Source organism: Oncorhynchus kisutch, linkage group LG8 (assembly GCF_002021735.2).
Source record: "Oncorhynchus kisutch isolate 150728-3 linkage group LG8, Okis_V2, whole genome shotgun sequence".
Lineage (NCBI taxonomy): Eukaryota > Metazoa > Chordata > Actinopteri > Salmoniformes > Salmonidae > Oncorhynchus > Oncorhynchus kisutch.
Genome location: NC_034181.2, coordinates 64,765,623 through 64,790,410, shown reverse-complemented (window position 1 = coordinate 64,790,410; position 24,788 = coordinate 64,765,623). Strand labels below are relative to the sequence as shown.

General features: G+C 43.6%; 3 protein-coding genes across 3 annotated transcripts in view; 2 read left to right on the top strand and 1 right to left on the bottom strand.

Annotated features, from left to right (window-relative positions):
- The window catches only part of LOC109887999 (uncharacterized), a 33,092-nt gene extending 28,178 nt beyond the window's left edge, over positions 1-4,914 (top strand). Inside the window, exons 35-42 of the mRNA XM_031830862.1 lie at positions 74-205; positions 884-1,037; positions 1,136-1,185; positions 1,370-1,522; positions 1,656-1,720; positions 2,548-2,679; positions 2,964-3,101; positions 3,225-4,914. Coding sequence (XP_031686722.1) covers positions 74-205; positions 884-1,037; positions 1,136-1,185; positions 1,370-1,522; positions 1,656-1,720; positions 2,548-2,679; positions 2,964-3,101; positions 3,225-3,471 — 1,071 coding nt within the window. The 3' untranslated portion in view covers positions 3,472-4,914. The remainder of the gene's footprint in view (positions 1-73; positions 206-883; positions 1,038-1,135; positions 1,186-1,369; positions 1,523-1,655; positions 1,721-2,547; positions 2,680-2,963; positions 3,102-3,224) is intronic.
- A 1,539-nt stretch (positions 4,915-6,453) lies between these two features.
- lyve1a (lymphatic vessel endothelial hyaluronic receptor 1a) lies at positions 6,454-10,391 on the top strand. Its single transcript, XM_020489077.2, has 5 exons — positions 6,454-6,667; positions 7,045-7,222; positions 7,330-7,469; positions 9,104-9,419; positions 9,667-10,391. The coding sequence occupies exons 1-5, from the start codon at positions 6,583-6,585 to the stop codon at positions 9,899-9,901; spliced, it is 954 nt and encodes a 317-aa protein (XP_020344666.1). The 5' UTR covers positions 6,454-6,582; the 3' UTR covers positions 9,902-10,391.
- Positions 10,392-10,525: 134 nt separating this feature from the next.
- LOC109895001 (AMP deaminase 3-like) lies at positions 10,526-23,209 on the bottom strand. The gene is made up of 15 exons (XM_031830861.1): positions 22,869-23,209; positions 20,701-20,923; positions 20,413-20,599; positions 19,868-20,033; positions 18,997-19,216; positions 18,786-18,915; positions 18,451-18,645; positions 14,944-15,075; positions 14,571-14,734; positions 14,298-14,424; positions 14,047-14,210; positions 13,318-13,438; positions 12,573-12,746; positions 12,362-12,472; positions 10,526-12,007 (listed from the first exon to the last, which is right to left on the bottom strand). Exons 1-15 carry the CDS (start codon positions 22,888-22,890, stop codon positions 11,828-11,830), a joined length of 2,316 nt encoding a protein of 771 aa, XP_031686721.1. The 5' UTR covers positions 22,891-23,209; the 3' UTR covers positions 10,526-11,827.
- Between the last annotated feature and the right edge of the window lie 1,579 nt (positions 23,210-24,788).

Here is a 24,788-nt window from a genome sequence, read left to right as displayed (position 1 = left end):
ACACAGGATATGAAATGAGTTGTGATTCACTCATTTATTCATGCCCTTTGTTTTGTTGCTGTTGCCTCCTCAGTGCACGGCACCACAGTGGAGTAACATGGAGCAGCGCGAGTCCTACCAGTGCCTCATAGAGACAGTAGCAGTACTGCACCGTCTGGCCACCAGGCTCTCCAGCAGAGCTGAGATGGTTGGAGCAGTCAGACAGGTACTGGAAATCAGACATAGGATAGGATAGGATGGGCCATCCACAGGGTACACTCATGATTCGAGGAAACCCCTGAATGAGAGAAGAATACATTGAGTGAAAGTGAAAGCTTTTCCATGCTCCACTGTCATGAGAAAAAGACTTTGGGATGTTCAGGGCCATGGGTATGTTTTTTTTCTTCTTCAAATGTTATGTTTGTGAAAGATTTAGCCTATTATGCTTCCCTCAGGTTATCGTTCACACCAAAGCCAACTCCAATAAATGACTAGGGAAGGACTCAGGGGTATGCCCGTTGTGATTTATAGACTAACAACATTGCTGCTGTACAAGACCTGACCCCAGACCTGACATGATGATGGCTTTCCACAGTGTTGGAGTCCCTCTCAAAATTATATTCTCTCTCTCTCTCTGCTGTGACTGTATGGTTAACTCTCCTGCCCATAGACAGTAATGACCCTGCTGTTGCTGCACTCTTAGAACAAAAGGTACTATCTAGAACCTAAAAGGGTTCTTTGTCTGTCCCAATAGGAGAACCCTTTAAAGAACCCTTTTAGGTCCCAGGTAGAACCCTTTTGGGTTCCAAGTAAAACCCTTTCCACAGAGGGTTTTACATGGAACCCAAAAGGTTTCTCTTATGGGGACAGCCGAAGAACCCTTTTGGAACCCTGTGTGTGATAGGAGAAACGTATGAACAAGGCCACAGAGGTGATGATGCAGTACGTGGAGAATCTGAAGAGAACCTATGAAAAGGACCACGCTGAGCTGATGGAGTTCAAGAAGCTGGCCAACCAGAACTCTAGTCGCTGCTATGGAGGATCCATAGACACTGGAGGTACACCTGCACAAACTCTTTATCTCCAGTACATGAAGGGAAAGTTGTTGCAAAATGTTGATTGACTTAAACTACGTTCTCCTGTGTTCTTTGGTTAGATGATGGAGTCCCACGGCCATCCAGGTCTATGTCCCTGACCCTGGGAAAGGTTGGTGCTGTAGTGTTGAACAGAGTGTTTCTACTGGGTTTGACTGGTTATATCAGGGTAACAGTTCTCAATGTGATAGACCATATCTTTTTAAGGATAATACCCCCAACTGAACTCTCCCTCTCTTTTCTTCCCTCCTCTTTCTCTCACCCTCTCTCTCTCCCTTCCAATGGATCCTTATCAGGCTTTGCCCAGGCGGAGGGTCAGTGTTGCGGTAGTCCCCAAATTTAACCTCCTGAACATTCCTGGTCAGACCCCAGTCATGGCAGGACCCGGCCCCAGCGTTGCCATGGGACCCAGCCCCCAACCCACCATGGGCCAAGCACTTCCTGTCCTGGTATGTTTTCTACCCAATCACGGCCTTCTCAGCCTGTCAACCTGACCACATGATTAAGTGGTAAACTTAAATAGACAGGATATTATCAGTCTGCTTTGTCTACATGCATGTTGTTTGATCTTGTTAATTACAGTGTGAAGCCAACAGTATGAAAAGCAACTTTCCCACTGAACCTACACATCCAGCTATAGCTGAGAGGTATGTTCCTCCATCCTCTGTCATAATGTTGACCTAATGCATACCCACGAATATACTGTACATACTGTTCTCAGCACAATCTATCTCCTTGCCTGTATTGCCTGGTTCCCAAGATCAGTTCACAGCACTTTGAAACAATGGGTCGACGCGGGGCCTTAATATATGTACACCCTTATCAGAAGACATCTTGTGCTGTATCAGAATCTTTGCCTTGTGTACTTGACCTTCAGGAAGTAGCTTGATTAACCATTGCCATCCGGATACCAGGGGCCATATACAGCAGATAACTGCACTACCCTTATGCAACTCCCAGATTGTCTATGCACCCAAAATAACTGTGCAACATTCCATAAAAACCCAACTGCAACTGGCTGATAGGATATTCTGAGATGTAATCTAAACATTTGGGCTGGGGAGCTTGACAAAAGCCAGGCCAGAGACTCCATCCCTGGCTTAGTAATAAGGGGAGTCTGAGAGAGAGTATTCAAGTGGTGTGCTCTCTTAGTTTGCCCCATGCCAAAATCTCAGGATCTCTCGGAGCGAGAGAGACAATAACAATTGTATCAAGTGTCTGCTCAGTAAAAGCCAGGGACGTTTTAAGAGTCCCCAATGTACACATTTTGCCTTTGTACTTTTTGGTTTTTACGCAAGCTTGCCTGGCAGTGATGGTGCCATCCCCGCACGCTGCCATTCAACTGCGTTCCAGCCTGTCCATTAACACAAGGCCACAGTGTTATGATGGAAAGCCTAATGACCATGATGCACTCCTCACTCTCACCATGTTGGTAAAATGTTCTATGTGTTCTTTCCGCTATGAAACAATGCAGTGGAAAGAGTGTAGCAGAGCAGGAAGCTGAGCCATCTGCCCCAGCCAAGCCCTCCGTCAACCTAGAGGAGATCAGATCAGAGATCAGATCAGAGATCAAGGCAAAGATCGAGGAGGAGGCCTACAATAAAGGGTGAGGCCCTTTTCTATGTACCCACTCACCCTGACCACCCACAATCATACCCACAGTCACACACCCTGTGCACGCTAACAGGAGAGTGGCTGTACTGACATAATAGTGTCAGTACATAATAGTATGAAGAATCAACAAAATATTACAGTACATTCAGTACAGTCAACATTGTAATAAAGTGAAGTAGTTTATATGTAATGTGCCCCTGGTGCCTTATGATACTTCCTCTACGTTCAGCTCATGTGCCTTTTAATGAGAAAACAAGTGTGATGTTCCAAATACAGCTACCAAGAGGGACTGAAGAGAAGTAAAGAAGTCAAAGAGGAGGAGGAGGAGGAGGAAGAGGAGGAGGAGAAGGTAGAGGAAAATCCAGAAAAGAAGGATGAAAGAAAAGAAGTTAGCAGAAAAGAAAAGTTCAACAGGTAATTTTCACTTCATGTAGATCAACTGTAAATAAATGATGATGTAGTTATACTAGCCACTGTATAATGACTGGGTGTATACCTTGAATTGTTCTGAATCCCCTCTCAATTTGGCCTTTACAGTAAGGTTGAAGAGGTCCTAGTTGTCCTTGACCGGCTTTGCCCCAAGATTTTCCGCCGTAACCGACTTCTCTGGATTGTTTTGACGTTGTTCCTGGTCACGTTTCTGGTCGTCAGTGTTTTCACATACTTTAGTGATCGCTATAACAACCATGGGGACATGTCGGCAGAAAAAGCCATGGTCCAGGGCAAGAAGAAGATCTTTGAACTGAATGTAGGAGTACAGCCAAAGAATCCCACTCCAGAATAACAAAGAGCCTGTCTCATACTTCTCTCAGTCCAAAGACTCTTTTTTTCCATGACACATCAAGAGCTGAACTTGAATATAGGGTTTTGAAGATCTAGGGTTTGGGGGGGGGGTGGGTGTATCTTTGGGAGCATTTATTTAGTTTTTTATTGGTTTCAGAGGATAAGTCTTCTAATGATCATAAACTTTATCAAGGCATATTTATGTTGTGTTAGGAAAGCTGCCTGACTGTTTCTGATGTTGATATATAATTGTTGCTTAGGGGGCCAAGTATAATAGTGTGATTAAATATGTTCTTATCTACAGTGAGATCCAGGATTTTGTATTTGACATGATACAATGACTATTATGTGAAAATGCAGACTGTCAGCTTTAATATGAGGGTTTTTCCATCCATATCAGGTGAACTGAATGACACAATGAACAGAATGAACAGGGAGGGTAGCATTTTGGAGGGGAACAAATCATTATTCCTGATTAATTCATAATTATCATGGTAGCATCCACATGAATTTAAATAGGATTTAGAAACATGTTCTATTCTTATTTACAATAAAAGTGACTCTAAAATACACAATATATTATTTACCATTAATTTCTCTTTGGCCCAAAATAATCTGACACACAAACTGCAAATGCATTCAACAAGTTTGTATTCACAAGCTTGATGTAATCATTGTGTGCTATGAATATGAGACCAAATACTACACATATACTACACTTGTGAATATGGGACCAAATACTACACATATACTACACTTATGAATATGGGACCAAATACCCTCAAACTAAAGCTGACAGTTTGCACTTTATAGTCTTTATCATTTCAAATCCAAAGTGCTGAAGTACAGAGCCACCCAAAAATATATATTTGTCATTGTCCAAATACTTTTGGACCTCACTGTATTGTATTGTTCTTATTCCTTGTCCTACTCTGAATGTCATCCTGTAGGACTGAATGTGGCCCCTTGGGCGAAAATGGATGATTCATGATGAGTTCCCTAAGACAAATGTCACAGTAGACATTAGACTAACGTACATTAATCTACCACTCTGTTACTTTTATGTTCATTCTCTCAGGTCCAGTAAACGGACATCCCCTGAAGAGATTTACAGAGATATTTAAAGAGATATGTTTTTAAATCAACTTTTTTTTATTTTTAATATCTATATTTGTGGAATTTAAGCAGATACTTTTTTGGAAAATCTATAATACAAGCACATTCCAAAGTAGTTCCTCAAGTGCAATATTTAGCAGCTGATGGTTCTTGTTTGTATGTGTTGTTCCTGTGTTGGTTTGCGTCCTCCGAGCACTGAAAGATTTCCTTCATGTACGAGAGCACTTTTAGACAGCATGAGAAATGTTTTATCTTCTACGCACTTGTGTGCCAGGATTTTCTGTTGTGTCAACTTCGCCTTGGAATAAAGGTGCCTTAACTCCCAGCATTCATTTTCATAGTGAATAATGTATGTCAGACAAACAGGTGCAGTTTACATGAAGCAAACAGGTGTATTGGCAGAATTCTCATGCTAACCTCGGTGGAATGTGACACAGTAATTGTATTTTTCAACACAGTGCTTGTTCCCTTCCGCCCTACACTTATGAAAATGAAAGATCTTTCATATCTCTCAGGAAACCACTTATGTAATCTAATTGGCTCCATTAAGCTGTAGCTGCAGTGTGTCAAGGCTACTTGTGTAACGGTTGTCGTCGGGAGAAAGAGATGTCCAAGGTGCAGCGTGGTAAGTATTCATTGTAATTTAATAAAGAATGAATACTGAAACAAAAACAATACCCGACAAACGAACAGTCCTGAACGGTGCAACAGAACACAGACCAGAAAATAAACACCCACGAAACACAGGTGGAAAAAGACTACCTAAGTATGATTCTCAATCAGAGACAACTAACAACACCTGCCTCTGATAGAGAACCATATTAGGCCGAACACAGAAACCAACAGAAAAACAGACTGCCCACCCCAACTCACGCTCTGACCATACTAAAACAAAGACAAAACAAAGGAACGAAGGTCAGAACGTGACAGCTTGAGTGATTCTCTCTGTTTTAATATTCAATTAATGTCACAAAAGAAAATATAGATGTCCTCTTTAGATGTCCATTCTTTTGGGATTTTTAAATGTCACTGACTCTTCTCATATTTCAAAAAACTACTTTTGCTTATTTTTCAGTTCTGTCTGCGTCATTTCCTGCTGTACTAGGTTGGGGTGAGGTGTTTTGCTGGAAGTGGGATTTCGCTGTGTGTCAGAGTCATCAGAGGATGCCAGGGATCACGAGCTTGTTAATGACTGAGCAAATGGCAGAGGGAGGAAATCATTGTGTGAGGTGCCAAAGTCAATAAAAAAGAAACAATTTTCCCAACATCTATCTGTGCCAAACACTCCTCATGTACTCTCTCGAAAGAATACAACTTAAGGACTAGCTTGTTTGATTCATGCTTATTCTGCGTCCATACGTTTTTTTTTAGGCAGACTCCCAATCTAACGTGCCTATCTATTAAAACAAATTTGACTAAGGTTCAATGTTTTAATGTTAGTTGTTTTAACAGAAGGGATCCTTGAGGTCAAATCAGAAATGATCATCTCAGAAATGTTTTCCTGAAGTTGGTAAAGGAGGCCGGAAGATCAGTTTCAGATGGAAGCCTCCATCTGTCTTTTCAAGCATAATGTGTTATTACACAGTATTATGAGAAAGAGCTGTTCATCTTATTCTCAATTAATTAACCTCTTAAAAAATATTACCACTACTTCAGCAGTTTATGCCACACTTCCGATGCTTCTGCACCATGTTTTGTTAACGTCTTGCTACATTTATCTTATTCTTGGACCTGTTTGGATCCTAAAGTGCTCATACTGAATGGGCTGTACAACGTACTTCCTGCTTCCTGTTCCCGGTGGTTCCGTGACCTTGTCACCACCTCGTCTGACTGGACATTTATACAACAGCTTTGTACACTTCATGAACCCACCCTTCTAATATGAAGAGAATCACCTCTCACTAACCCCTTCATTTGGCTCACAGACACACAGTGGAACACACAGTGGAACACATCCCAGTAGCTCCCAGTCCGGTGTCACTGACCATTGGTAACCATGATGCAGGTTTGGATCCTCTCACTACTGCTGCCTCTCACACTGTCATTCTCTGGTCTACACGTTGATCCTAGCAAAATCAATGGTAAGATGATTATTTTTGTATTTATTATTTTTATACTGCATGTGTCTCAAAGCTCAAAGATGTTGCCTTCAAAAACAGTTCTCAAATATGCATTGTGCTTTTGGAGAAAAACTTTGAACATAATTTTGAAGTGATTTTGGTATCTTCATTAATGATTACTGATGAACGTTGATATAAGAAATATATGAAATAATACAAGGCATGCATATGCATTAAGTGATACTTTCACTAAATTATCTAAAAGAAGAAAAAAATCATTAGTTTAAAATATTTTGACTTATTATTGGATTTTCAAATTGATAAACTTGACTAATTAGAAATCATTTTAAAACCAGCAAACATGCACATAAACGTATCTTTAATTCCCTTAACACCAGCTTTCCCAGAGAGACAAATAGCTGGGGTGTTTCTGGTCAGCTACACAAATGACCTCAACCAGTTTACCTATGCCTTCAATGCCTCTGAGGCCAGGGAGGTGTGCTGGTATCTGGGTGTAACCATGGCCTCCAATTCCCAGGTTGAGGAGGCTCAGAGACTGGGCTTGGAAACATGCAGGTAAAATGGCTTTTGGATTCGATTCTTCTTTGTATGCTAGTGATCCTTTTCATAATAGATAACCTCTGAGAATAAATGAATCCAATTTAAATTGGCTGTGTCTCTAGGTTTGGGTGGATTGATGAACATTTTGCAGTGATCCCTCGTATTGAGGCCAGTAAAACCTGTGGTCAAAATCAGACCGGTGTCATCAAATGGAGAGCCTCTGTCACCAAACTTTTTGATGTGTTCTGCTTCAATGCTTCAGGTACAGTAAAGGATTTTTTTAAAATCGTAATCTCAATGCAAATCAAATCAAATTGTATTAGTACACATGCACCAAATAAAACACCTTACTTACTTATGAGCCCCTAACCAACAATGCAGTTTAAAAAAAATACAGCAAGGAATAAGAGATAAAAGTAACAAGTAATTAAAGTAAAATAACAATAGCGAGACTATATACAGGTGGGAACCGATACAGAGTCAATGTGCGGGGGCACCAGCTAGTTGATGTAGTATGTACATGTAGATAGAGTTATTAAAGTGACTATGCATAGGTGAGAACAGAGAGTAGCAGTGGTGAGGGGGGGGGGGGGGGGCAATGCAAATAGTCTGGGTAGCCATTTGATTAGATGTTCAGGAGTCTTATGGCTTGAGGGTAGAAGCTGTTTAGAAGCAGTCTATGACTAGGGTGGCTGGAGTCTTTTTGACAATTTTTAGGGCCTTCCTCTGACACTGCCTGGTATAGAGGTCCTGGATGGCAGGAAACTTGGCCCCAGTGATGTACTGGACCGAACGCACTACCCTCTGTAGTGCCTTGCGGTGGGAGGCCGAGCATTTGCCATACCAGGCAGTGATGCAACCAGTCAGGATGCTCTCAATGGTGCAGCTGCAGAACCTTTTGGGGATCTGAGGACCCATGCCAAATCTTTTCAGTCTCCTGAGGGGGAATAGGTTTTGTTGTGCCCTCTTCACTGCTGTCTTGGTGTGCTTGGACCATGTTAGTTTGTTGGTGATGTGGACACCATGGAACTTGAAGCTCTCAACCTGCTCCACTGCAGCCTCGTTGATGAGAATGGGGGCGTGTTCGGGTCCTCCTTTTTCTGTAGTCCACAATCATCTCCTTTGTCTTGATCACTTTGAGGGAGAGGTTGTTGTCCTGGCACCACACAGTCAGGTCTCTGACCTCCTCCCTATAGGGTGTCTCGTCGTTGTCGGTGATCAGGCCTGTCACTGGTGTGTCATCAGCAAATTTAATGATGGTGTTGGAGTCATGCCTGGCCGTGCAGTCATGAGTGAACAGGGAGTACAGGAGGGGACCGAGCACGCACCCCTGAGGGGCCCTCGTGTTGAGGATCAGCGTGGCGGATGTGTTGTTACCTACCCTTACCACCTGGGGGCAGCCTGTCAGGAAGTTCAGGATCCAGTTGCAGAGGGAGATGTCCCAGGGTCCTTAGCTTATTGATGAGCTTTGAGGGCACTATGGTGTTGAATGCTGAGCTCGTCTGGTAGACTCGTGTCACTGGATCAATGGATCCAGTAGAGAAATGTTATGCTATGGTGATTCATGAATACATAGGCTAATTGCTCTGTGCCTTTCTGTTGACCCTAAACTCTGAGGTAATTGGGATTTTTTCAGAAAGTCAAATCACTTACTTTCCTTTCCTTTGTGAGACTAACAATTGTATGAACGTGAGAGGAAAAGGGAACATTTGAGTGTGAAAAACATCCTACATTAACTTCCTGAACTATCCCTGGGGTGGTGTGACCAAGTTTTAGGAATTGAGTGAAATTAAAATGTTTGGCAAACAGCTACTGTGATGGTAATGCTGGATATCAATTTATTAATTTAATTGAATGTGAATGCATTGCTAACTTACTCTCATTTACTTACCACAGTGATACAATTGGAAGGTACCACAGCTGATACCACTTTGACCACGCCGAAGCAACAGGAGGGAGCACATCCCTCTCCTTCAGGAGCGGCCTCATCCCCCTCTACCTCCCTCTCTTTAGCCATCATTCATCTTGTCCCCTCCACACAGTCCGCCCGGCCCACCTCTCATTCTCGCTCCTCTCTTCTCTCTCTCAGTAGTTTTTCTGATAGCCCAGAGGTAGAGGTAGAACTACCCCAGTCCATGAGCAGCGCAATACTTATCACCTCGACCATTGTTCTTCTTCTGACCGTAATGGCCATTCTCTTGTACTTTAGAATGTAAGTGTTTTTGCTACCTTTTCTTCATAAAAGGGGAAAAGTAGATATGTAAGATCCCTTGAATTGAAAACCATTATTTAGATCGAGGTAATTCATTAAGCACAATTACTATAACATATACCCGTTGACATGGTCATGCATACGTTTGATTTATAGCAGAGGCAGAGTGACTTTAGGGATGTAAGTTGATACTGTGTTAACTAATGTTCAGCCTGCACGTCACATTTTATTTTTCCTCTTTATAAAGGAACAATGGGCTCAAGACTATTCTCCCCTGCTGGGATGGGGAGCAGCAGAACGAGTACATTGAGACAAAGGAATGTGCAGCACACACCTGTATGAAGGACACAAAGGAAGCCCAGACTGAGGCTGAAGCTAAGGCTGAGCCTGAGGAGGATGTGTGCAAAGAGACAGCCAATGACATCAGTGTAAACATCAGTGATGAGACCAACGCAGATTCAGCATCAGAGACAGAACCTTGATGCTTTAGATTTGGTAAGACCAAAGATAAGGTCTGGCTGCTTTTTTAAAGTTACGTTCCTGCTTATGGAAGTTATGTTGTTAAGTAGTTTGTATAAAGTGTGCATTAATGTTATTCAAATGCATTTATTTATAGCATGGGATGCCTTTCCAATTTTGCTTTAGAAGGTTATTTTATGTCTCCTTGTTTTTTGTTGTTCATGTTCACAATGGATTGTTCTGAAGAGCGTCCTGTATTTTAACCACTAGATGGCGATGTCATCATGGCAATTATTGCTGCAACGTGGATGAGTTGATGATTTTAGGACTAGTATAGTAGCTGAATTGAAAATGGTTTCATATTTTTTGCTATACATATAATTGATTTTACGACTTCAGAAAAGGTTAGTCAGTATGCCAGGGCCACTGCTAACTGCTGCATTTTAAATCATGTTTTTAAACTAATGCCAATCTCGAATTGATGCAATAAATTCAAACTTTTTGTATACCCTGCCTTGTAGTTACTTCTTAGCCTTTTTTGGAAATGCAGACTAATGCCATGAGATTTGGGTTAATGTTCTAATAAACAATGTATTCCATCATCTCACAGTTTTAAATTGCTGCATGACAAAAAAAAAATGGAATTATCCACGTTTAAATATCTTTATTGATAACAAAAGTAACATAATTAAAAACAGGCTATTTTTACAGCATTCTGTCAACCATTAACGAGGAAGAGGTGAGATAGAGCGTTGTAACATCTTTGGACATCTTGTATCTTATATGCTTTCTCATTTTTCTCTCTTGTCCAAACTTTCACAACTCAATTGACTCAATGTTGCTTTATAGACACAGCACAGTACATTATAGATACAGTACATTCAAATGAAATATAGCATACTCTGACCAATATAAAGGCCTGTTTTCATTCAAATTGAAAAAAAACATTCACACAAATACTTCAAGCAGATCTCATACAGAGCAAGTACAATGTTTTGTACCTACAGTGTCCCACAAATGACTTCAGTGTCCTTCTTGGAACCTACTGCATGACATCCTGTAAAAACAAGCACACATGGAAAGGGACAGTGGAAATGTACCAGACTTCATTCATCACAGCTAAAGCAGTGTTCCAGCTCCAGAGATTAACACTGTCAGGTTCTGTCAACAGCTGGGACCGCCCATCACTAAGGCATGATGCAGTGAGTGTTGGACATCAAAATAGAAGTGGCCAGTGTTTTTTCTCCCAGACATTGCACTTGAAACCACAAATATGTTGTAACATTACTGAACTGTGAGTAAGTGCTCTGCAGAGGGAGCCAGCCTTAGTGCAGTGGATGTTGCTGCACTGCAGAAGGAAACCCTTGTACTGTGGACCTACATCATTTAGACACTAAGAAGTAGTTGGCTCCTACTACTACCTCTCCAAACTATTTTTATACTGTTAAAGACATGCTCCGGAACTTTGGTGACTAATAAGTATTTATTAAATCTCCCGCTTTGGATGTGTCAATGTGTAGTTCATACATGCATAATCTATCTTACCTCAGTTATACATGAAATGCCTAGTTTTAAAGCAACTACTTTTCTGGAAGCTGTGCTTGGCCTACATATTCCTCAATGTGGGCCAGCCACTTAGGATTCGAATTCAACCAATGAGCTTCAGCCCCTCGCCATATGACAACTAGCAAGATTTTCGGGGACCACTTTTGGCTCTTGAGCACTACTTTCAGAACCACTGGCAAAAAGTATACAAAAGTACTGGAGAATCTCTTTAACTGCAATGGCACCCCTTGTTATCTGCTTTCACAGTAGCACACATGCAGCCAGAGAAACAAGAGATACACTTATCCATTCAAATAATTTGGCTTTTTCTCCCATGAATGCAAGAGATATCGTTGTGATGGTTGAGAGCTTACATGCATGGATTGAGTCCCATATTGTTGTGGTCACTCTGGTTGTGTGCCAATGGCCGCTTCAGTCTTCACTGCATCCACTAGGAAGCTGAGTTCATTGCACAGGGTCTCCTGGCGGTAGGCCATGCGGATCTGAGCCACATTGGTCCGCCGAATGTCGTTCCCCTCAGGTCCATCCTTCAAGTAGTTGGCCCCAATAAAGTGCTTCTTCTCCTGCACAAAATGAGTTATACAGTATTACCAGAGATTGTATATCATGTAAGCTCCGTAGGTATAACCACTCCATTAGATGGGGGACAGGGGAAGGATATTTAATGTTATTTTGCATTCATGCTATTATACACTATAAAAAAGGTGCTATCTAGAATGTAAAAGTGTTCATTGGCTGTCACCATAGGAGAACCCTTTGAAGTACCTTTTTTGGTTCCTGGTAGAACACTTTTGGGTTTATACCTGGAACCAAAGAGTATTCTACCTGGAACAAAACGGGTTCACCTGTGAGGACAGCGAAGAGCCCTTTTGGAACCCTTTTTCTAAAAGTGTAGATATCAGTGCCCAGAGCTCTACCTGGTGAGACAGGCCACTCTGCAGCACACTGTTCCTGGCAATCTCACACACATCACAGGTGCTGAGCTTCCACAGCTGGGCCGCGATGGCATACTCCTCCATTAGTGCCTCCTACAGACAGGACACACTGTCATCTGGTACTGTCCTACAATATAGCTATGGAACACTCAGCTGGAGCTGATTTGAGCTACTATTTTCTCCAACAGTTTACCTTGGTATAGTGGAACTGCATAGGATCATCTGTTGATAGAGACACGCACAGCCCCTTGTGTAGGAACTCCCTGAGAGGGTTTTTGGAATATTCCAGGAACAAGCTGTTATTGCTCAGAGGAGACATGGCAATGGGCACCTGGGCCAGGTAGTACAGGTACTGTAGGACAGGGCTCTGTGACAGAGAGAGACAGACACACTCAGTACATGCACACAGACTCACACACACCTCGCTGTCACCTGCCCAGCGTACAGGGTCTCTGCTTACTGATCAGCACACACGGTGGATGTTAAAATGTGTCAAAAGTTGAAAGCTAGCTCCTGTCCCTGTGGCTGGCTCGGTTATTTTCAGTGGCTGTATTTGCATGGAGCAGGCCTGGTAGACAGGGCCTTTCCTTGTCTGTGTGCTGGTTAGGCCCACAGAAAGACAGGAAAATGAAGCAAACAGGAAGCCCTGAAGGGCTAAACACTGTTACTGTATTACAGTACAATGGCTTGCATTTATACAGCGTGCTTTCATGTGAGAATATTAGATAGCTTTGCATTTCTTTAGGGTCATCTCATGACATCCACTATTCATGTGAGTAGCACCTACTGTATCACATGGGAGATCAGCATGAGAGTGCTCCACTCAAACATGCTGGGGTGTTGAGGAATTATAGTAGTCCATTGATGGCAAATAAATGTGTGTAGGCTGTAATGTGTTGAGGACAGTTGATGCAGGATTCAGTCTAGTAGTAAAGGACCTTCTTGAGGTTGAGGCCGTGGGAGATGTTGTCAGCTGTGAGGAAAGCAGAGACCAGGTGGGTGATGGATCCAGCCTCCCCGCAGTGTGGACGGAACTGGAAAGTGCTCAAGCCCCGCTCTCTGGAAGAGACCCAGGGAAATATTCAGTGGTCATATTCACACACGCACACGCACACACACACACACACACACACACACACACACACACACACACACACACACACACACACACACACACACACACACACACACACACACACACACACACACACACACACACACACACACGTTTAAAGCAACTACTTTTCTGGAAGCTGTGCTTCCATCTACATAAGTGCATTATGTAGGACCTACAGTAGCATCTTCAGTGACCTTGGAGGAGCTCCTTGACCATATGTGCCAGTAATTCAAGTCTGTAATTCTATTCCTTTGTATTATCATAGGGAATTTCTTTATAGATGCCTTGGCGCATTACACTGTGCAGTAATGTAGCATGACTGCAACCAGACACCTGTTCTGCTCCCCTTGGTTGCCCTCAGGACATTCTGAAGTGCCTTACTGTAAATTCAATGAATAATAGCAACTGAACAATGGGTGTAACACCTACATTTCCCTTCAGCAGCATCAGCAGAAGGACAGTTGGAAGTCTATGTTTCTCTTGAATGAGATGTAATGGTTTGGGTCCATTACCAGAGGCCTGAGAGGGGCAGATATCAACAGGTACGTACTTCCTCAGATTGTTGAGCACCATGATGTTGGCGTACATGTGGAAGAGGTAGTAGCTGTAGGGAGGGTTTTCATCTGCTGTCCACTGCTCAGGCTTGGGGCTCTTGTAGGAGAACATGTGGTCACTGTGCTTGGACTCGTCATCCACACTGTCAAAGCCTGTCACCTGCACAGGAAGAGTAGGGGTTGAATGGTGAATGGTTGACACTATCAGGATAGTTTTTGCAGGAAAATCCAAATGAATTATACTCACATATTTGAGAAATACATGTAGCTCCTTATGCTTCTGTGGATTGACTGTAGCCTCAAACAGAGGAAGGAATATGTTCTCCAACATCTTGGCAAAGTTAGTGATCAACTTCTTTGACTTGAAAATATCACTGAAAGAAGTGAAAGATTTTTAAGCATGACAAACATCTCATAAAAATAGTATTATCGTTTATATTAGCCAAATTACATACCTTCTCCAGTTGAAAGTTAAATTTAACTCTTTGCCTTCAGCTGTCACTCAGGCAGCAGCACTTACTAGATCCTGGGGACTTGGATGATCCACTGCATGTTGGTAGAGTGCACTTTGTGCTGGATGAACCACTTGGAGAGGCTGTCCCATTCGTCTGCAGAGCGTCCGTAGATGGACAGACGAGGCTCAGCATGCTGGTACTTACTCTCCTCTAGGTCATGGGACACTTCCTGTCAAGGGCAAGACGTGGTAGAAAGTTCTCTCATCTCCAAACAAGACCATTATTCTGGGTCTCTGTCACCTCCCATCCATCAGAGTAACACATCCTCAAATGTGTTGCTGCACATGTTGTTGTTCCAAAATAACAATAGCTTGTGCAACATAACATGTGTTATCAATTTGAGAGAATCAGGATGTTTTCTGTATGAATGAACTATACCTTGATAATGCGTGCAAAGTACTCTCCATCTATGAGGTTGTCTGTTTTCAGGTAGATTTCTCGGAGTTCACTGGCCCCCACTGGGTTGTACTTGGAGTTGAACTTATCGAATCTGTGAAAGGTTTGTCTGCCCTGTGGGGTGAGGCACACACACAGATCTAATATTAGCGTATGGATGGTGCTAACAGATCTCCAAAACTGAAATGTGTCTCTAGCTATAGATATAACTGAACAGCTATGGTTACACAATAAATATGTGTTTTATGGCATAACATCTGTTCCTGTACAGTATGGATCATATACTCTTACAAAAAGACATGTCTAAAAAGCAATGCCTGTTTTCACATGTTGAACTTAAATTTCACATGTGAAACCATATTTTCACATGTATTCAATTAAGAGTTCACAAGTCAACACCACCTTGTAACATGTTTTCACCTCACATGTGAATTGCAGTTTCACATGTGAAAAACATTCACATGTGAAAAGCTCACTTTCTCATGTGGAAATGCAAGTTCACGTGTGAAATTCAATCATGTGAAAATCACATTTGCAGTTTCATACAGTGCCTTCGGAAAGTATTCAGACCACTTGATTTTTCCAACATTTTGTTACGTTACAGCCTTATTCTAAAATGGATTAACTAAAATAGAAGAAGAAAACTCAACAATCTACACAGAATACCCCATAATGGCAAAGCAAAAACAGTTTTCTTGACATTTTTGCAAATTTATTTTTTTTAAATACAAAAAATATTTACATAAGTTTTCAGACCTTTTGCTATGAGACTCAAAGTTGAGCTCAGGTGCATCCTGTTTCCATTGATCATCCTTGAGATGTTTCTACAACTTGATTGGAGTCCACCTGTGGGAAATTCAATTGATTGGACATGATTTGGAAAGGCACACACCTGTCAATTTAAGGTCCCACAGTTGACAGTGCATGTCAGAGCAAAAACCAAGCCATGGGGTCGAAGGAATTGTCCGTAGAGCTCCGAGACAGGATTGTGTCGAGGCACAGTTCTGAGGAAGGGTACCAAAACATTTCTGCAGCATTGAAGGTCCCCAAGAACACAGTGGCCTCCATCATTCTTACATGGAAGTTTGGAACCACCAAGACTTCCAAAAGCTGGCCGCCCAGCCAAACTGAGCAATTGGGGGACAAAAGGCCTTGGTTAAGGAGGTGACCAAGAACCTGATGGTCACTCTGACAGAGCTCTAGAGTTCCTCAGTGGAGATGGGAGAACCTTCCAGAAGGACAACCATCTCTGCAGCACTCCACCAATCAGACCTTTATGGTAGAGTGGCCAGACAGAAGCCACTCCTCAGTAAAAGGCACATGACAGCCCGCTTGGAGTTTTCCAAAAGGCACTTAAAGACTCTCAGACCATGAGAAACAAAATTCTCTGGTCTGATGAAACCAAGATTGAACTCTTTGGCCTGAATGCCAAGCGTCACGTCTGGAGGAAACCAGGCACCGCTCATCACATGGCCAATACCAATACCTACGGTGATGCATGGTGGTGGCAGCATCATGTTGTGGGGATGTTTTTCAGCGGCAGGGTCTAGTAGACTAGTCAGGCTTGAAGAAAGGTGAACGGAGCAAAGTATAGAGAGATCCTTGATGAAAACCTGCTCCAGAGCGTTGTGGATCTCAGACTGGGGCGAATGTTCACCTTCTAACAGGACAACGAGCCTAAGCACATAGCCAAGACAACGCAGGAGTGGCTTCGGGACAAGTCTCTGAATGTCCTTGAGTGGCCCAGCCAGAGCCCAGACTTGAACACGATAGAACATCTCTGGAGAGACTTGCCCCGAAGCCACTCCTGCGTTGTTTTGACTGTGTGCTTAGGGTCATTGTCCTCCCCATCCAACCTGACAGAGATGGAGAGGATCTGCAGAAAAGAATGGGAGAAACTCCCTAAATACAGGTGTGCCAAGCTTGTAGTGTCTTACCCAAGAAGACTCAATAATGTAATTGCTGCCAAAGGTGCTTCAACAAAGTACTAAGTAAAGGGTCTGAATACTTATGTAAATGTGATATTTCATATTTACATAAGTCCATGTTTTTGGTTTGTCATTATGGGGTATTGTGTGTAGATTGATGTCGGCTGGGTGTCCTTTGGGTGGTTGATCAGTCTTGATACACACGGGACACTGTTGAGCGTGAAAAACCTAGCAGTTCTTGACACAAACCAGTGCGCCTTGCACCTACGACCATACCCCGTTCAATGTCACTTAAATATTTTTTCTTGCTCTTTCACCCTCTGAATAGCACACATACTGTACACAATCAATATTGTCTCAAGGCTTAAAAATGATTATTTAACCTGTCTCCTCCCCTTCATCTACACTGATTGAAGTGGATTTAACAAGTGACATCAATAAGGGATCATAGATTTCACCTGGATTCACCTGGTCAGTCTATGTCATGGAAAGAGTAGGTGTTCTTAATATCTTGTACACTCAGTGTAGGTCTGCTGTATGAAAATCACTACCTGTTATTAAAGGGGCAATCCTTAGTGAACACATCCATTTTTGGATTTATAAATTAATGATATTTACCAATTCATTCTTGAAGAATATAAAATATTTTGCCTCATGACCGCCGAGTGCTGAAGTGCGTAGTGCTTAAAAATCGTCTGTCCTCGGTTGCAACACTCCAGAGTTCGTCTGTCCTTGGTTACAACTACCAAGTTCTAAACTGCCTATGAAAACAACGTCAGCACAAGAACTGTTCGTCGGGAGTTTCCATGGCAGAGCAGCCGCACACAAGCCTAAGATCACCATGCACAATGTAAAGCGTCGGCTGGAGTTGTGTATAGCTCGCCGCCATTGGACTCTGGAGCAGTGGAAATTAGTTCTCTGGAGTGATGAATCACGCTTCACCATCCACCGTCCAGTGGACGAATCTGGGTTTGGTGGATGCCAGGAGAATGCTACCTGCCCCAATGCATAGTGGCAACTGTAAAGTTTGGTGGAGGAGGAATAATGGTCTGGGGCTGTTTTTCATGGTTCGGGCTAGGCCCCTTAGTTCCAGTGAAGGGAACGCTTAATGGTACAGCATACAATGACATTGTAGATGATTCAATATTCCAACATCTAGTGGAAGCCTTCCCAGAAGAGTGGAGGCTGTTATAGCAGAAAAGGGAGGACCAACTCCAAATTACTGCCCATGATTTTGGAATGAGATGTTCGACGAGCAAGTGTTCACATACTTTTGGTCATGTAGTGTATCATGGATGGACAGTCCTTGCATCCATAGCGTAGTGTAGGGATTTGAGAGTGGTTGCATTTCTCCAGCCCCAAACCGTAGCTTTTTACTGAAACGGTGGTGGAGTAATAGTGTTATATAGTTTCACGAGGGAAAAATACATGGAAAATAAGATGTGGAACTTCCCACGTGTCTGAAAACTATGTTTATCCCCATGATTTTTTCATTTGTTTTTCTTTGTAAGGGTATTGCATGATGGTCAGGTGAAATAGATAGAGAGAGGGAGGGTCTTACAGCGTGTACATCCAGGGAGTCCACAGTGAGGTCATAGGGGTCCATGTTGAGGTGTTCAAACACCTCTCTGAGGGTCAGCTTCCGCCCGCCCTTCTCCAGCACCACACGGTCTGCCTCCGTCTTGTAGGTGGTCTGGATGAAGTTCAGAAGGTGCTTCTGGGACATGCAGGCGGCTGCATGGATGTGTGTGTCCACCTGGGGAAAGAGAGACGTCACATTTTCATTGTGGCTTTTTATCACAAAGCCTCTGGGAAAGTAGCCACATCAGATCTAAACGGTGGACTTTCACTTCACATTACAAATTTAGCTTTCACATTCAAGTGCTGGAAACTTGCCTTTCTGACATTGTAGAAGTCTCTGTGTGGAACACCCTTCAGTTCCTTTAGCTCAGCCATCTCATTGAGCATTTCATGCAGGTAGAACTTTGAGCCCAGGAAGTTCAGGCGTCTGTGACAATAGGTCTTCCTGTAAAGCACATTAGTTATGCAGAGACAAAAATAAAGCTCCATTACACCGTGGTGAGTTCAGGAAGTGGTGGTCACTCACGTGGGTCCATCAATGATCATGGCCAGCACATGGCTGAGGTCTATGGCAAAGGTCTCCAGGTCAGGGTAGGGCAGGCTGCGGGGCCTGTTCTGACTTAGAGCCTCTGCGTTCTCATACACATACACTATGCCATCTTTCGTCTGCAGCTCATAGCTCAGGTTGTCTGGGATATTCTCAATGTTGTACGGGTCCTCCCCCTCCCTGGGGCAAGGGCAGACATCTGTGGGGAGACCAGTATGACTGACATAGACTCTAATACAATGGACTCTACTTGTACAGGACGTTAAGAACACATTATGGACATATAGTTAATTTATGGGCACTGTTTGAGTATACACTGAGTGTACAAAACATTATGAACACCTGCTCTTTCCATGACATAAACTAACAGGTGAATCCAGGTGAAATCTATGATCCCTTATTGATGTCACTTGTTAAATCCACTTCAATCAATGTATATGAAGGGGAGGAGATAAGTTAAAGAAGGATTTTTAAGCCTTGAAACAATTGAGACATGGATTGTGTATGTGTGCCATTCCGAGGGTGAATGGGCAAGACAAAATGTTTAAGTGTCTTTGAACGGGGTATGGTCATAGGTGACAGGCGCACCGGTTTGTGTCAAGAACTGCAACGATGCTTGGTTTTTCACACTCAACAGTTTCCTGTTTGCATCACCACCCAAGGGACATCTAGCCAACTTGTCACAACTGTAGGAATTATTGGAGTCACCATGGGCCAGCATCCCTGTGGAACACTTTCAACACCTTGTGGAGCCCATGCTCCGACGAATTGAGGCTGTTCTGAGGGCAAAAGGGGGGTGCAACTCAATATTAGGAAGGTGTTCTGAATGTTTTGTACACTCAGTGTATACCTGGTAGAACCCCGTCCTCTTCCTTCCACGTCTGGTTCTCAGCGCTACGGAGGAACTGAGCGACGGTCCGGGGAAAGCGATGGTAGGCCAGTCTGGAGTACTTCTCCCTAATGAACAGGGCTTTCATCAGGGTTTTTGCTGCCTGTTCATAGTCCTCTACTGTGATCTGGGGAGAGGAGAGAGCTGTCATTACTAGTCTTATCACATGGCTTTCCATTTCATCCTGTGGACTCTCTACACACAAGATTATTGTTAACCACCTGGGGATTTAAAAGTCATACCAAAGTACCACTTTTATTATTTAAATTGTTTATCTAACTTTTATTTTGACAGGGAGTCATGCTGAGTCCAAGTTCTTTTTTTACAGACGAAACAAAAACATAAATATACACTATACACATCAATATACACATCAGTATTCACATCAATACACGAAAAGCAAAACACAATCATTACTGTCCCATTTCATTGCAACTCTTCCAGTATGCAGTGAAATACTGTATGAGTTGTGTCTGAACTGTATGACACCTGCTTGGAGCACTTACACCAGCGCAGTAGTCTCCACTGATGGTGACCCTCTGGTACTCAGGGCAGTTCTCTGGAAGTGAGGAGCAGGTGGAGGAGGGTGAGAGGAATGGGGTCACCACAGAACGGGCCCACTCTGCAGTCACAGGGATCTGCAGGCCCTGCAAGGACGCAGACTGCGAACGGATCATCTTGAAACTCTTCTTCCTGGAAACCAAACGTTCTTATGAATTCCCGACACTCCAGTACTTAACTGATCAGCTAGGTTCGATTCCATGAGGTCCTGTATTGTCGAGGCCCAGACTCACCTCTTGGCGCTCTCTTCTGAATGCTGCTCTGCCAGCTCTTTGAGCAGCTCCCTCTCCTTGGCCTGGTGCAGGCCGATGGGACAGTCCTCAGGGACGGTGAACATGGACAGCGCATCGTTTGTGTCCTCCTCCTTCAGCGCTGACGCATACACCTTCTCAGCCAGCAGACGTGTCTCCTCATCCACCTCACTCAGCGTGATCTTAGGGAATTGTCTCGGCATGTCTGTAAAAACACCAGGTGTAGCAGCCTAGTATAAACACTGTACAGATATGTAGACACTTAGTTTTGGAAGCATTAGATTGGAGTTTTGTTATTGTAGGAGGTGGAGCTAATTCTTCCCCAAAAAATCGCTGCCAATTCCAGCATTTCTGTCCACTCAGAACTCATATCTGCTTTGTCATCACAACACCTCACTGTCATGACATCCCTCTGCTAAAAGTATTGCTTTGCATATTCACCTAGTATTAACAGAGAACTATTAGCACAATGTGTTAGCTAATATTAGATCTATTAGCATATACTCATTTATTTGCTTAGCAGAGTTACCTCGAGGCATGGCAAAACAACCACCACGACAGATTGACAAATTGTGCTGTGCTTATACTGCAATCTCCTTTTGAGATGACTCTGGTAAGCAGATCCTTAAGTACTTGTGACCGACATAAATACTGACAACTGATCACGTTACATTGCCTCCGAGACAATATGCTATTTTCACTTATGACCTTTAGGGTCAACACCAGGCCCCATACTGTCCTCTCTGAGGACAACATAGAGACAGGGTAGAGAATGACATCAGGTTAGTGTTTATCTAATGCAGAGACTGTCTGCTGAGTGAATTGTACTGTCAGAGATCATCTTATTACCCCCTGGAATTTAATTCAGTTTTATTTCCCAGCTGTTCCATCATTCTCTTCATTTTCTGAAGACCAGAGTATCTGCAGTTGTACACCCAGGCTGCAACGATGTTGTTTATACGGTTTCATGAACATGTTTGTTGGTCATGTATCAAGATGAGGCTAGGGACACAAATCTTGAGCTGGCAGATTACACTGAAAACATCTGCTGTCTTAAGTGGCTCAATGTGATTTTCAAAATGGAAAACTCGACTTTGTCTCCAGACACATACCAGCTCTATTCCTTTCAGGTTTATGGTCCTAATCATAATCCCCTGTGCAACCATGACAGTAACGGTTGAACTGTAGACTTTATAGCCCAGTGTCTGATTGTCAGTCACTGGTCCATTAACCACACAGTTGTCCCATTTAGGGACAGGTCTGCACCCACAGATCAAGTGACCGAACCACGAGGGGTTTGTTGATACCCCAATGACATGAAACCCAATCCACCCAGACAGCACAGTGGCCATACAGACCTGGTGCCCCTGAGAGAAAAGCTCTAGTGTCATCAGTGACAGAGTAATGTCAAAGCTCCATTCTGCCAAGCCTTTCCAAGCGGGCTGCCATTCCTGCCAAAATTCTATGCCACAAACACCCCACTGCTCACCCTAAGCCACTTCCAAGAACAGCTTTGTGGATGAAACTAGCGCCTGCCCACTGCCCACTGCCCACTACCCACTGCCCACTACCCACTGCCCACTTCCCACTGCACTGCAGACAGACAGAGAGAGCAGCACATTACAGCAAAGACCACAGGTGAACTCTGAAAGCTGAGAGGGTTTCTGTGAAGCAGCAGCAGCATTGATTAAAAGATGGGTTCTCATAAATAATTTAGCACCGCTTCTTCCTCTCAATGAATTGGAGTGTTGCCTCACACACACACACACACACACACACACACACACACACACACACACACACACACACACACACACACACACACACACACACACACACACACACACACACACACACACACACACACACACACACACACAGTCTCTCTCTCTCTCTCTCTCTCTCTCTCTCTCTCTCTCTCTCATTCTCTCTGCTTATACTGCTGCCTCAGCATCAGTTATACACAATTTTCTTAGTCAGAGACACCAAACAGCCATCAGTATTCCTCCCAGAGTAATAGCCATCTCATTTCCATCACACGTTATGGACTTAATCACATTCTCTCAAACAGCAACACAATAGTTTCCGAGTCTCTAGTTGCTAGAACAGTTTATAGTGTACCTATACTTGTTATCTGCTATGTGCCTTACCTTCCGGTCTGTTCACAGCCATCTTTCTGTGCTGTACAGTCTCCACTGGGAGTCCTGATGATGGAAATCTCAGCTAGGATCACAGTGTCTCTGTACAGTCTCTCTGCGGTAGAGACTGGCTAACAGGCTGGTCGCCTGACTCGGACGGGCTGGCTGCGATGTGGGTCAGTCCCACTCTGAGCCTGCCGTGGTTCACGACCGCGGTTCTGTTTTCTTTGAGTGTCCTTCTCTATCTATTTTAAGAAGCCAATGGCATCATGTCGACAGAGCCACTGATCCTTGGGATATGTCACAACTGGCTGTCAACAAAGAGAGAGCCCAGAGCCGAGCCACCAGCACTCCCCCCAGCTGGCTGGACTCACACACACTCACACACAAACACTCCTCATACACTCCTCTCCACCTTTGGGACAGTGATACATCCGCAGCCTTCCTCCTTAAGGAGCCAGATAGCAAGCTATGCAGCTGTTGCATTTATTGTAAACATTACCCAGGCAGCTCTGATTGAGAAGACTGCCGCTGCGCAGCCATGCATCACTGCTTTGCCTCAGAACCTCGACAGACCCACCCGCACACATGATCTCAGCTCTGACTGACCTTGGTTTAGGTGCATAGTGTTAGAATGAATAATCCTGCTGTAGTTCTCTGGCATCATGTCAGTCAGCTGATGGGTAATAATCCTCAGTAAAGGATCAGACTACCTCACACATTAGAATAGGTGATGACAAAACAGTGACCCACAAACCCATGTTTACCCGTGCACACACTGTCCTTCATGATCATGCTCAAAGCTGCCAATTTGAAACCTTATAGGACCCTCTACCCTGATCTGTGTGATTTCAGTCCAGGCTGATCCTATCCTAGCTCTGATTAACCCCACATGACTACAACTCACATCCCAGCTGCCTGTCCAGCCCCCTCTGCTTAAACACACACACACACACACACACACACACACACACACACACACACACACACACACACACACACACACACACACACACACACACACACACACACACACACACACACACACACACACACACACCAACCTGCAGGTCGCAATGTTAACAATCCATGTGTATTTTTACCTGGCCTGTTGAGGTTGACTGTCGAAATGCCTCACAGCAGAATGATTTAGCTTTGGACAGCAACAATGTCATTCAGCTTGCTCTATATTTCATTCAGATTCAGCGCTTCATTACATGGAGAAATAATGTTGTTCTGCATTGGAGCTGACTTCCTATTATTGATCTGCACATCTGGTTTTGGGAGCATTAGATCATGTGACTGAGGGGATTTCTGCTGCAGCTCCATAGAGAGCATTAGAGGAGATGAATGTAGGCACAGACACAGTCTGATCTCAATGGTTCCCACTCTGCACTGATGTACTTATGATAGCGGGATGTGGGGACTGAGAGACAGAGAGAATGAGAGAGAACTGAGCCATGATCAGTTGTATATGTTGTTCTAAGCCTCTGTACGTCCCAGGAAGCTCCTGTGAGTCTGCAAATGGCATTTTAATACAATGATGTTAGCACATTGGGGCAAAAAGGAATTTGAGCTTCTCCTGGATGGGTTGTTTCCTAATGGTCTGGTCATTGTATCCCTGCTATCTTCCTGTCAGTGTTGGATCATTTACTGTAGCGCCCCCTGTCCCTGTGCAGGAACGTTCAGAGATCACTCCAGCCATTAGTAATTATCTTGCCTCAGACACAGCTGTTACACACTGTTTTTATCATGTCCTCTCTGGGCTCTCTCAGACACCAGCCTGCTGTCTCTGGTGGGGGTCCAGTCCTGAATGACTGTACCTTCTGTCAAAGACACCTCTATAAGAGAAGGTAAACTACATCTCTGTCAGTCTGTGTATGAGAAAGACACTTATCACCCTGGCTAAAGATATTTTAAGAGAGTACAGTA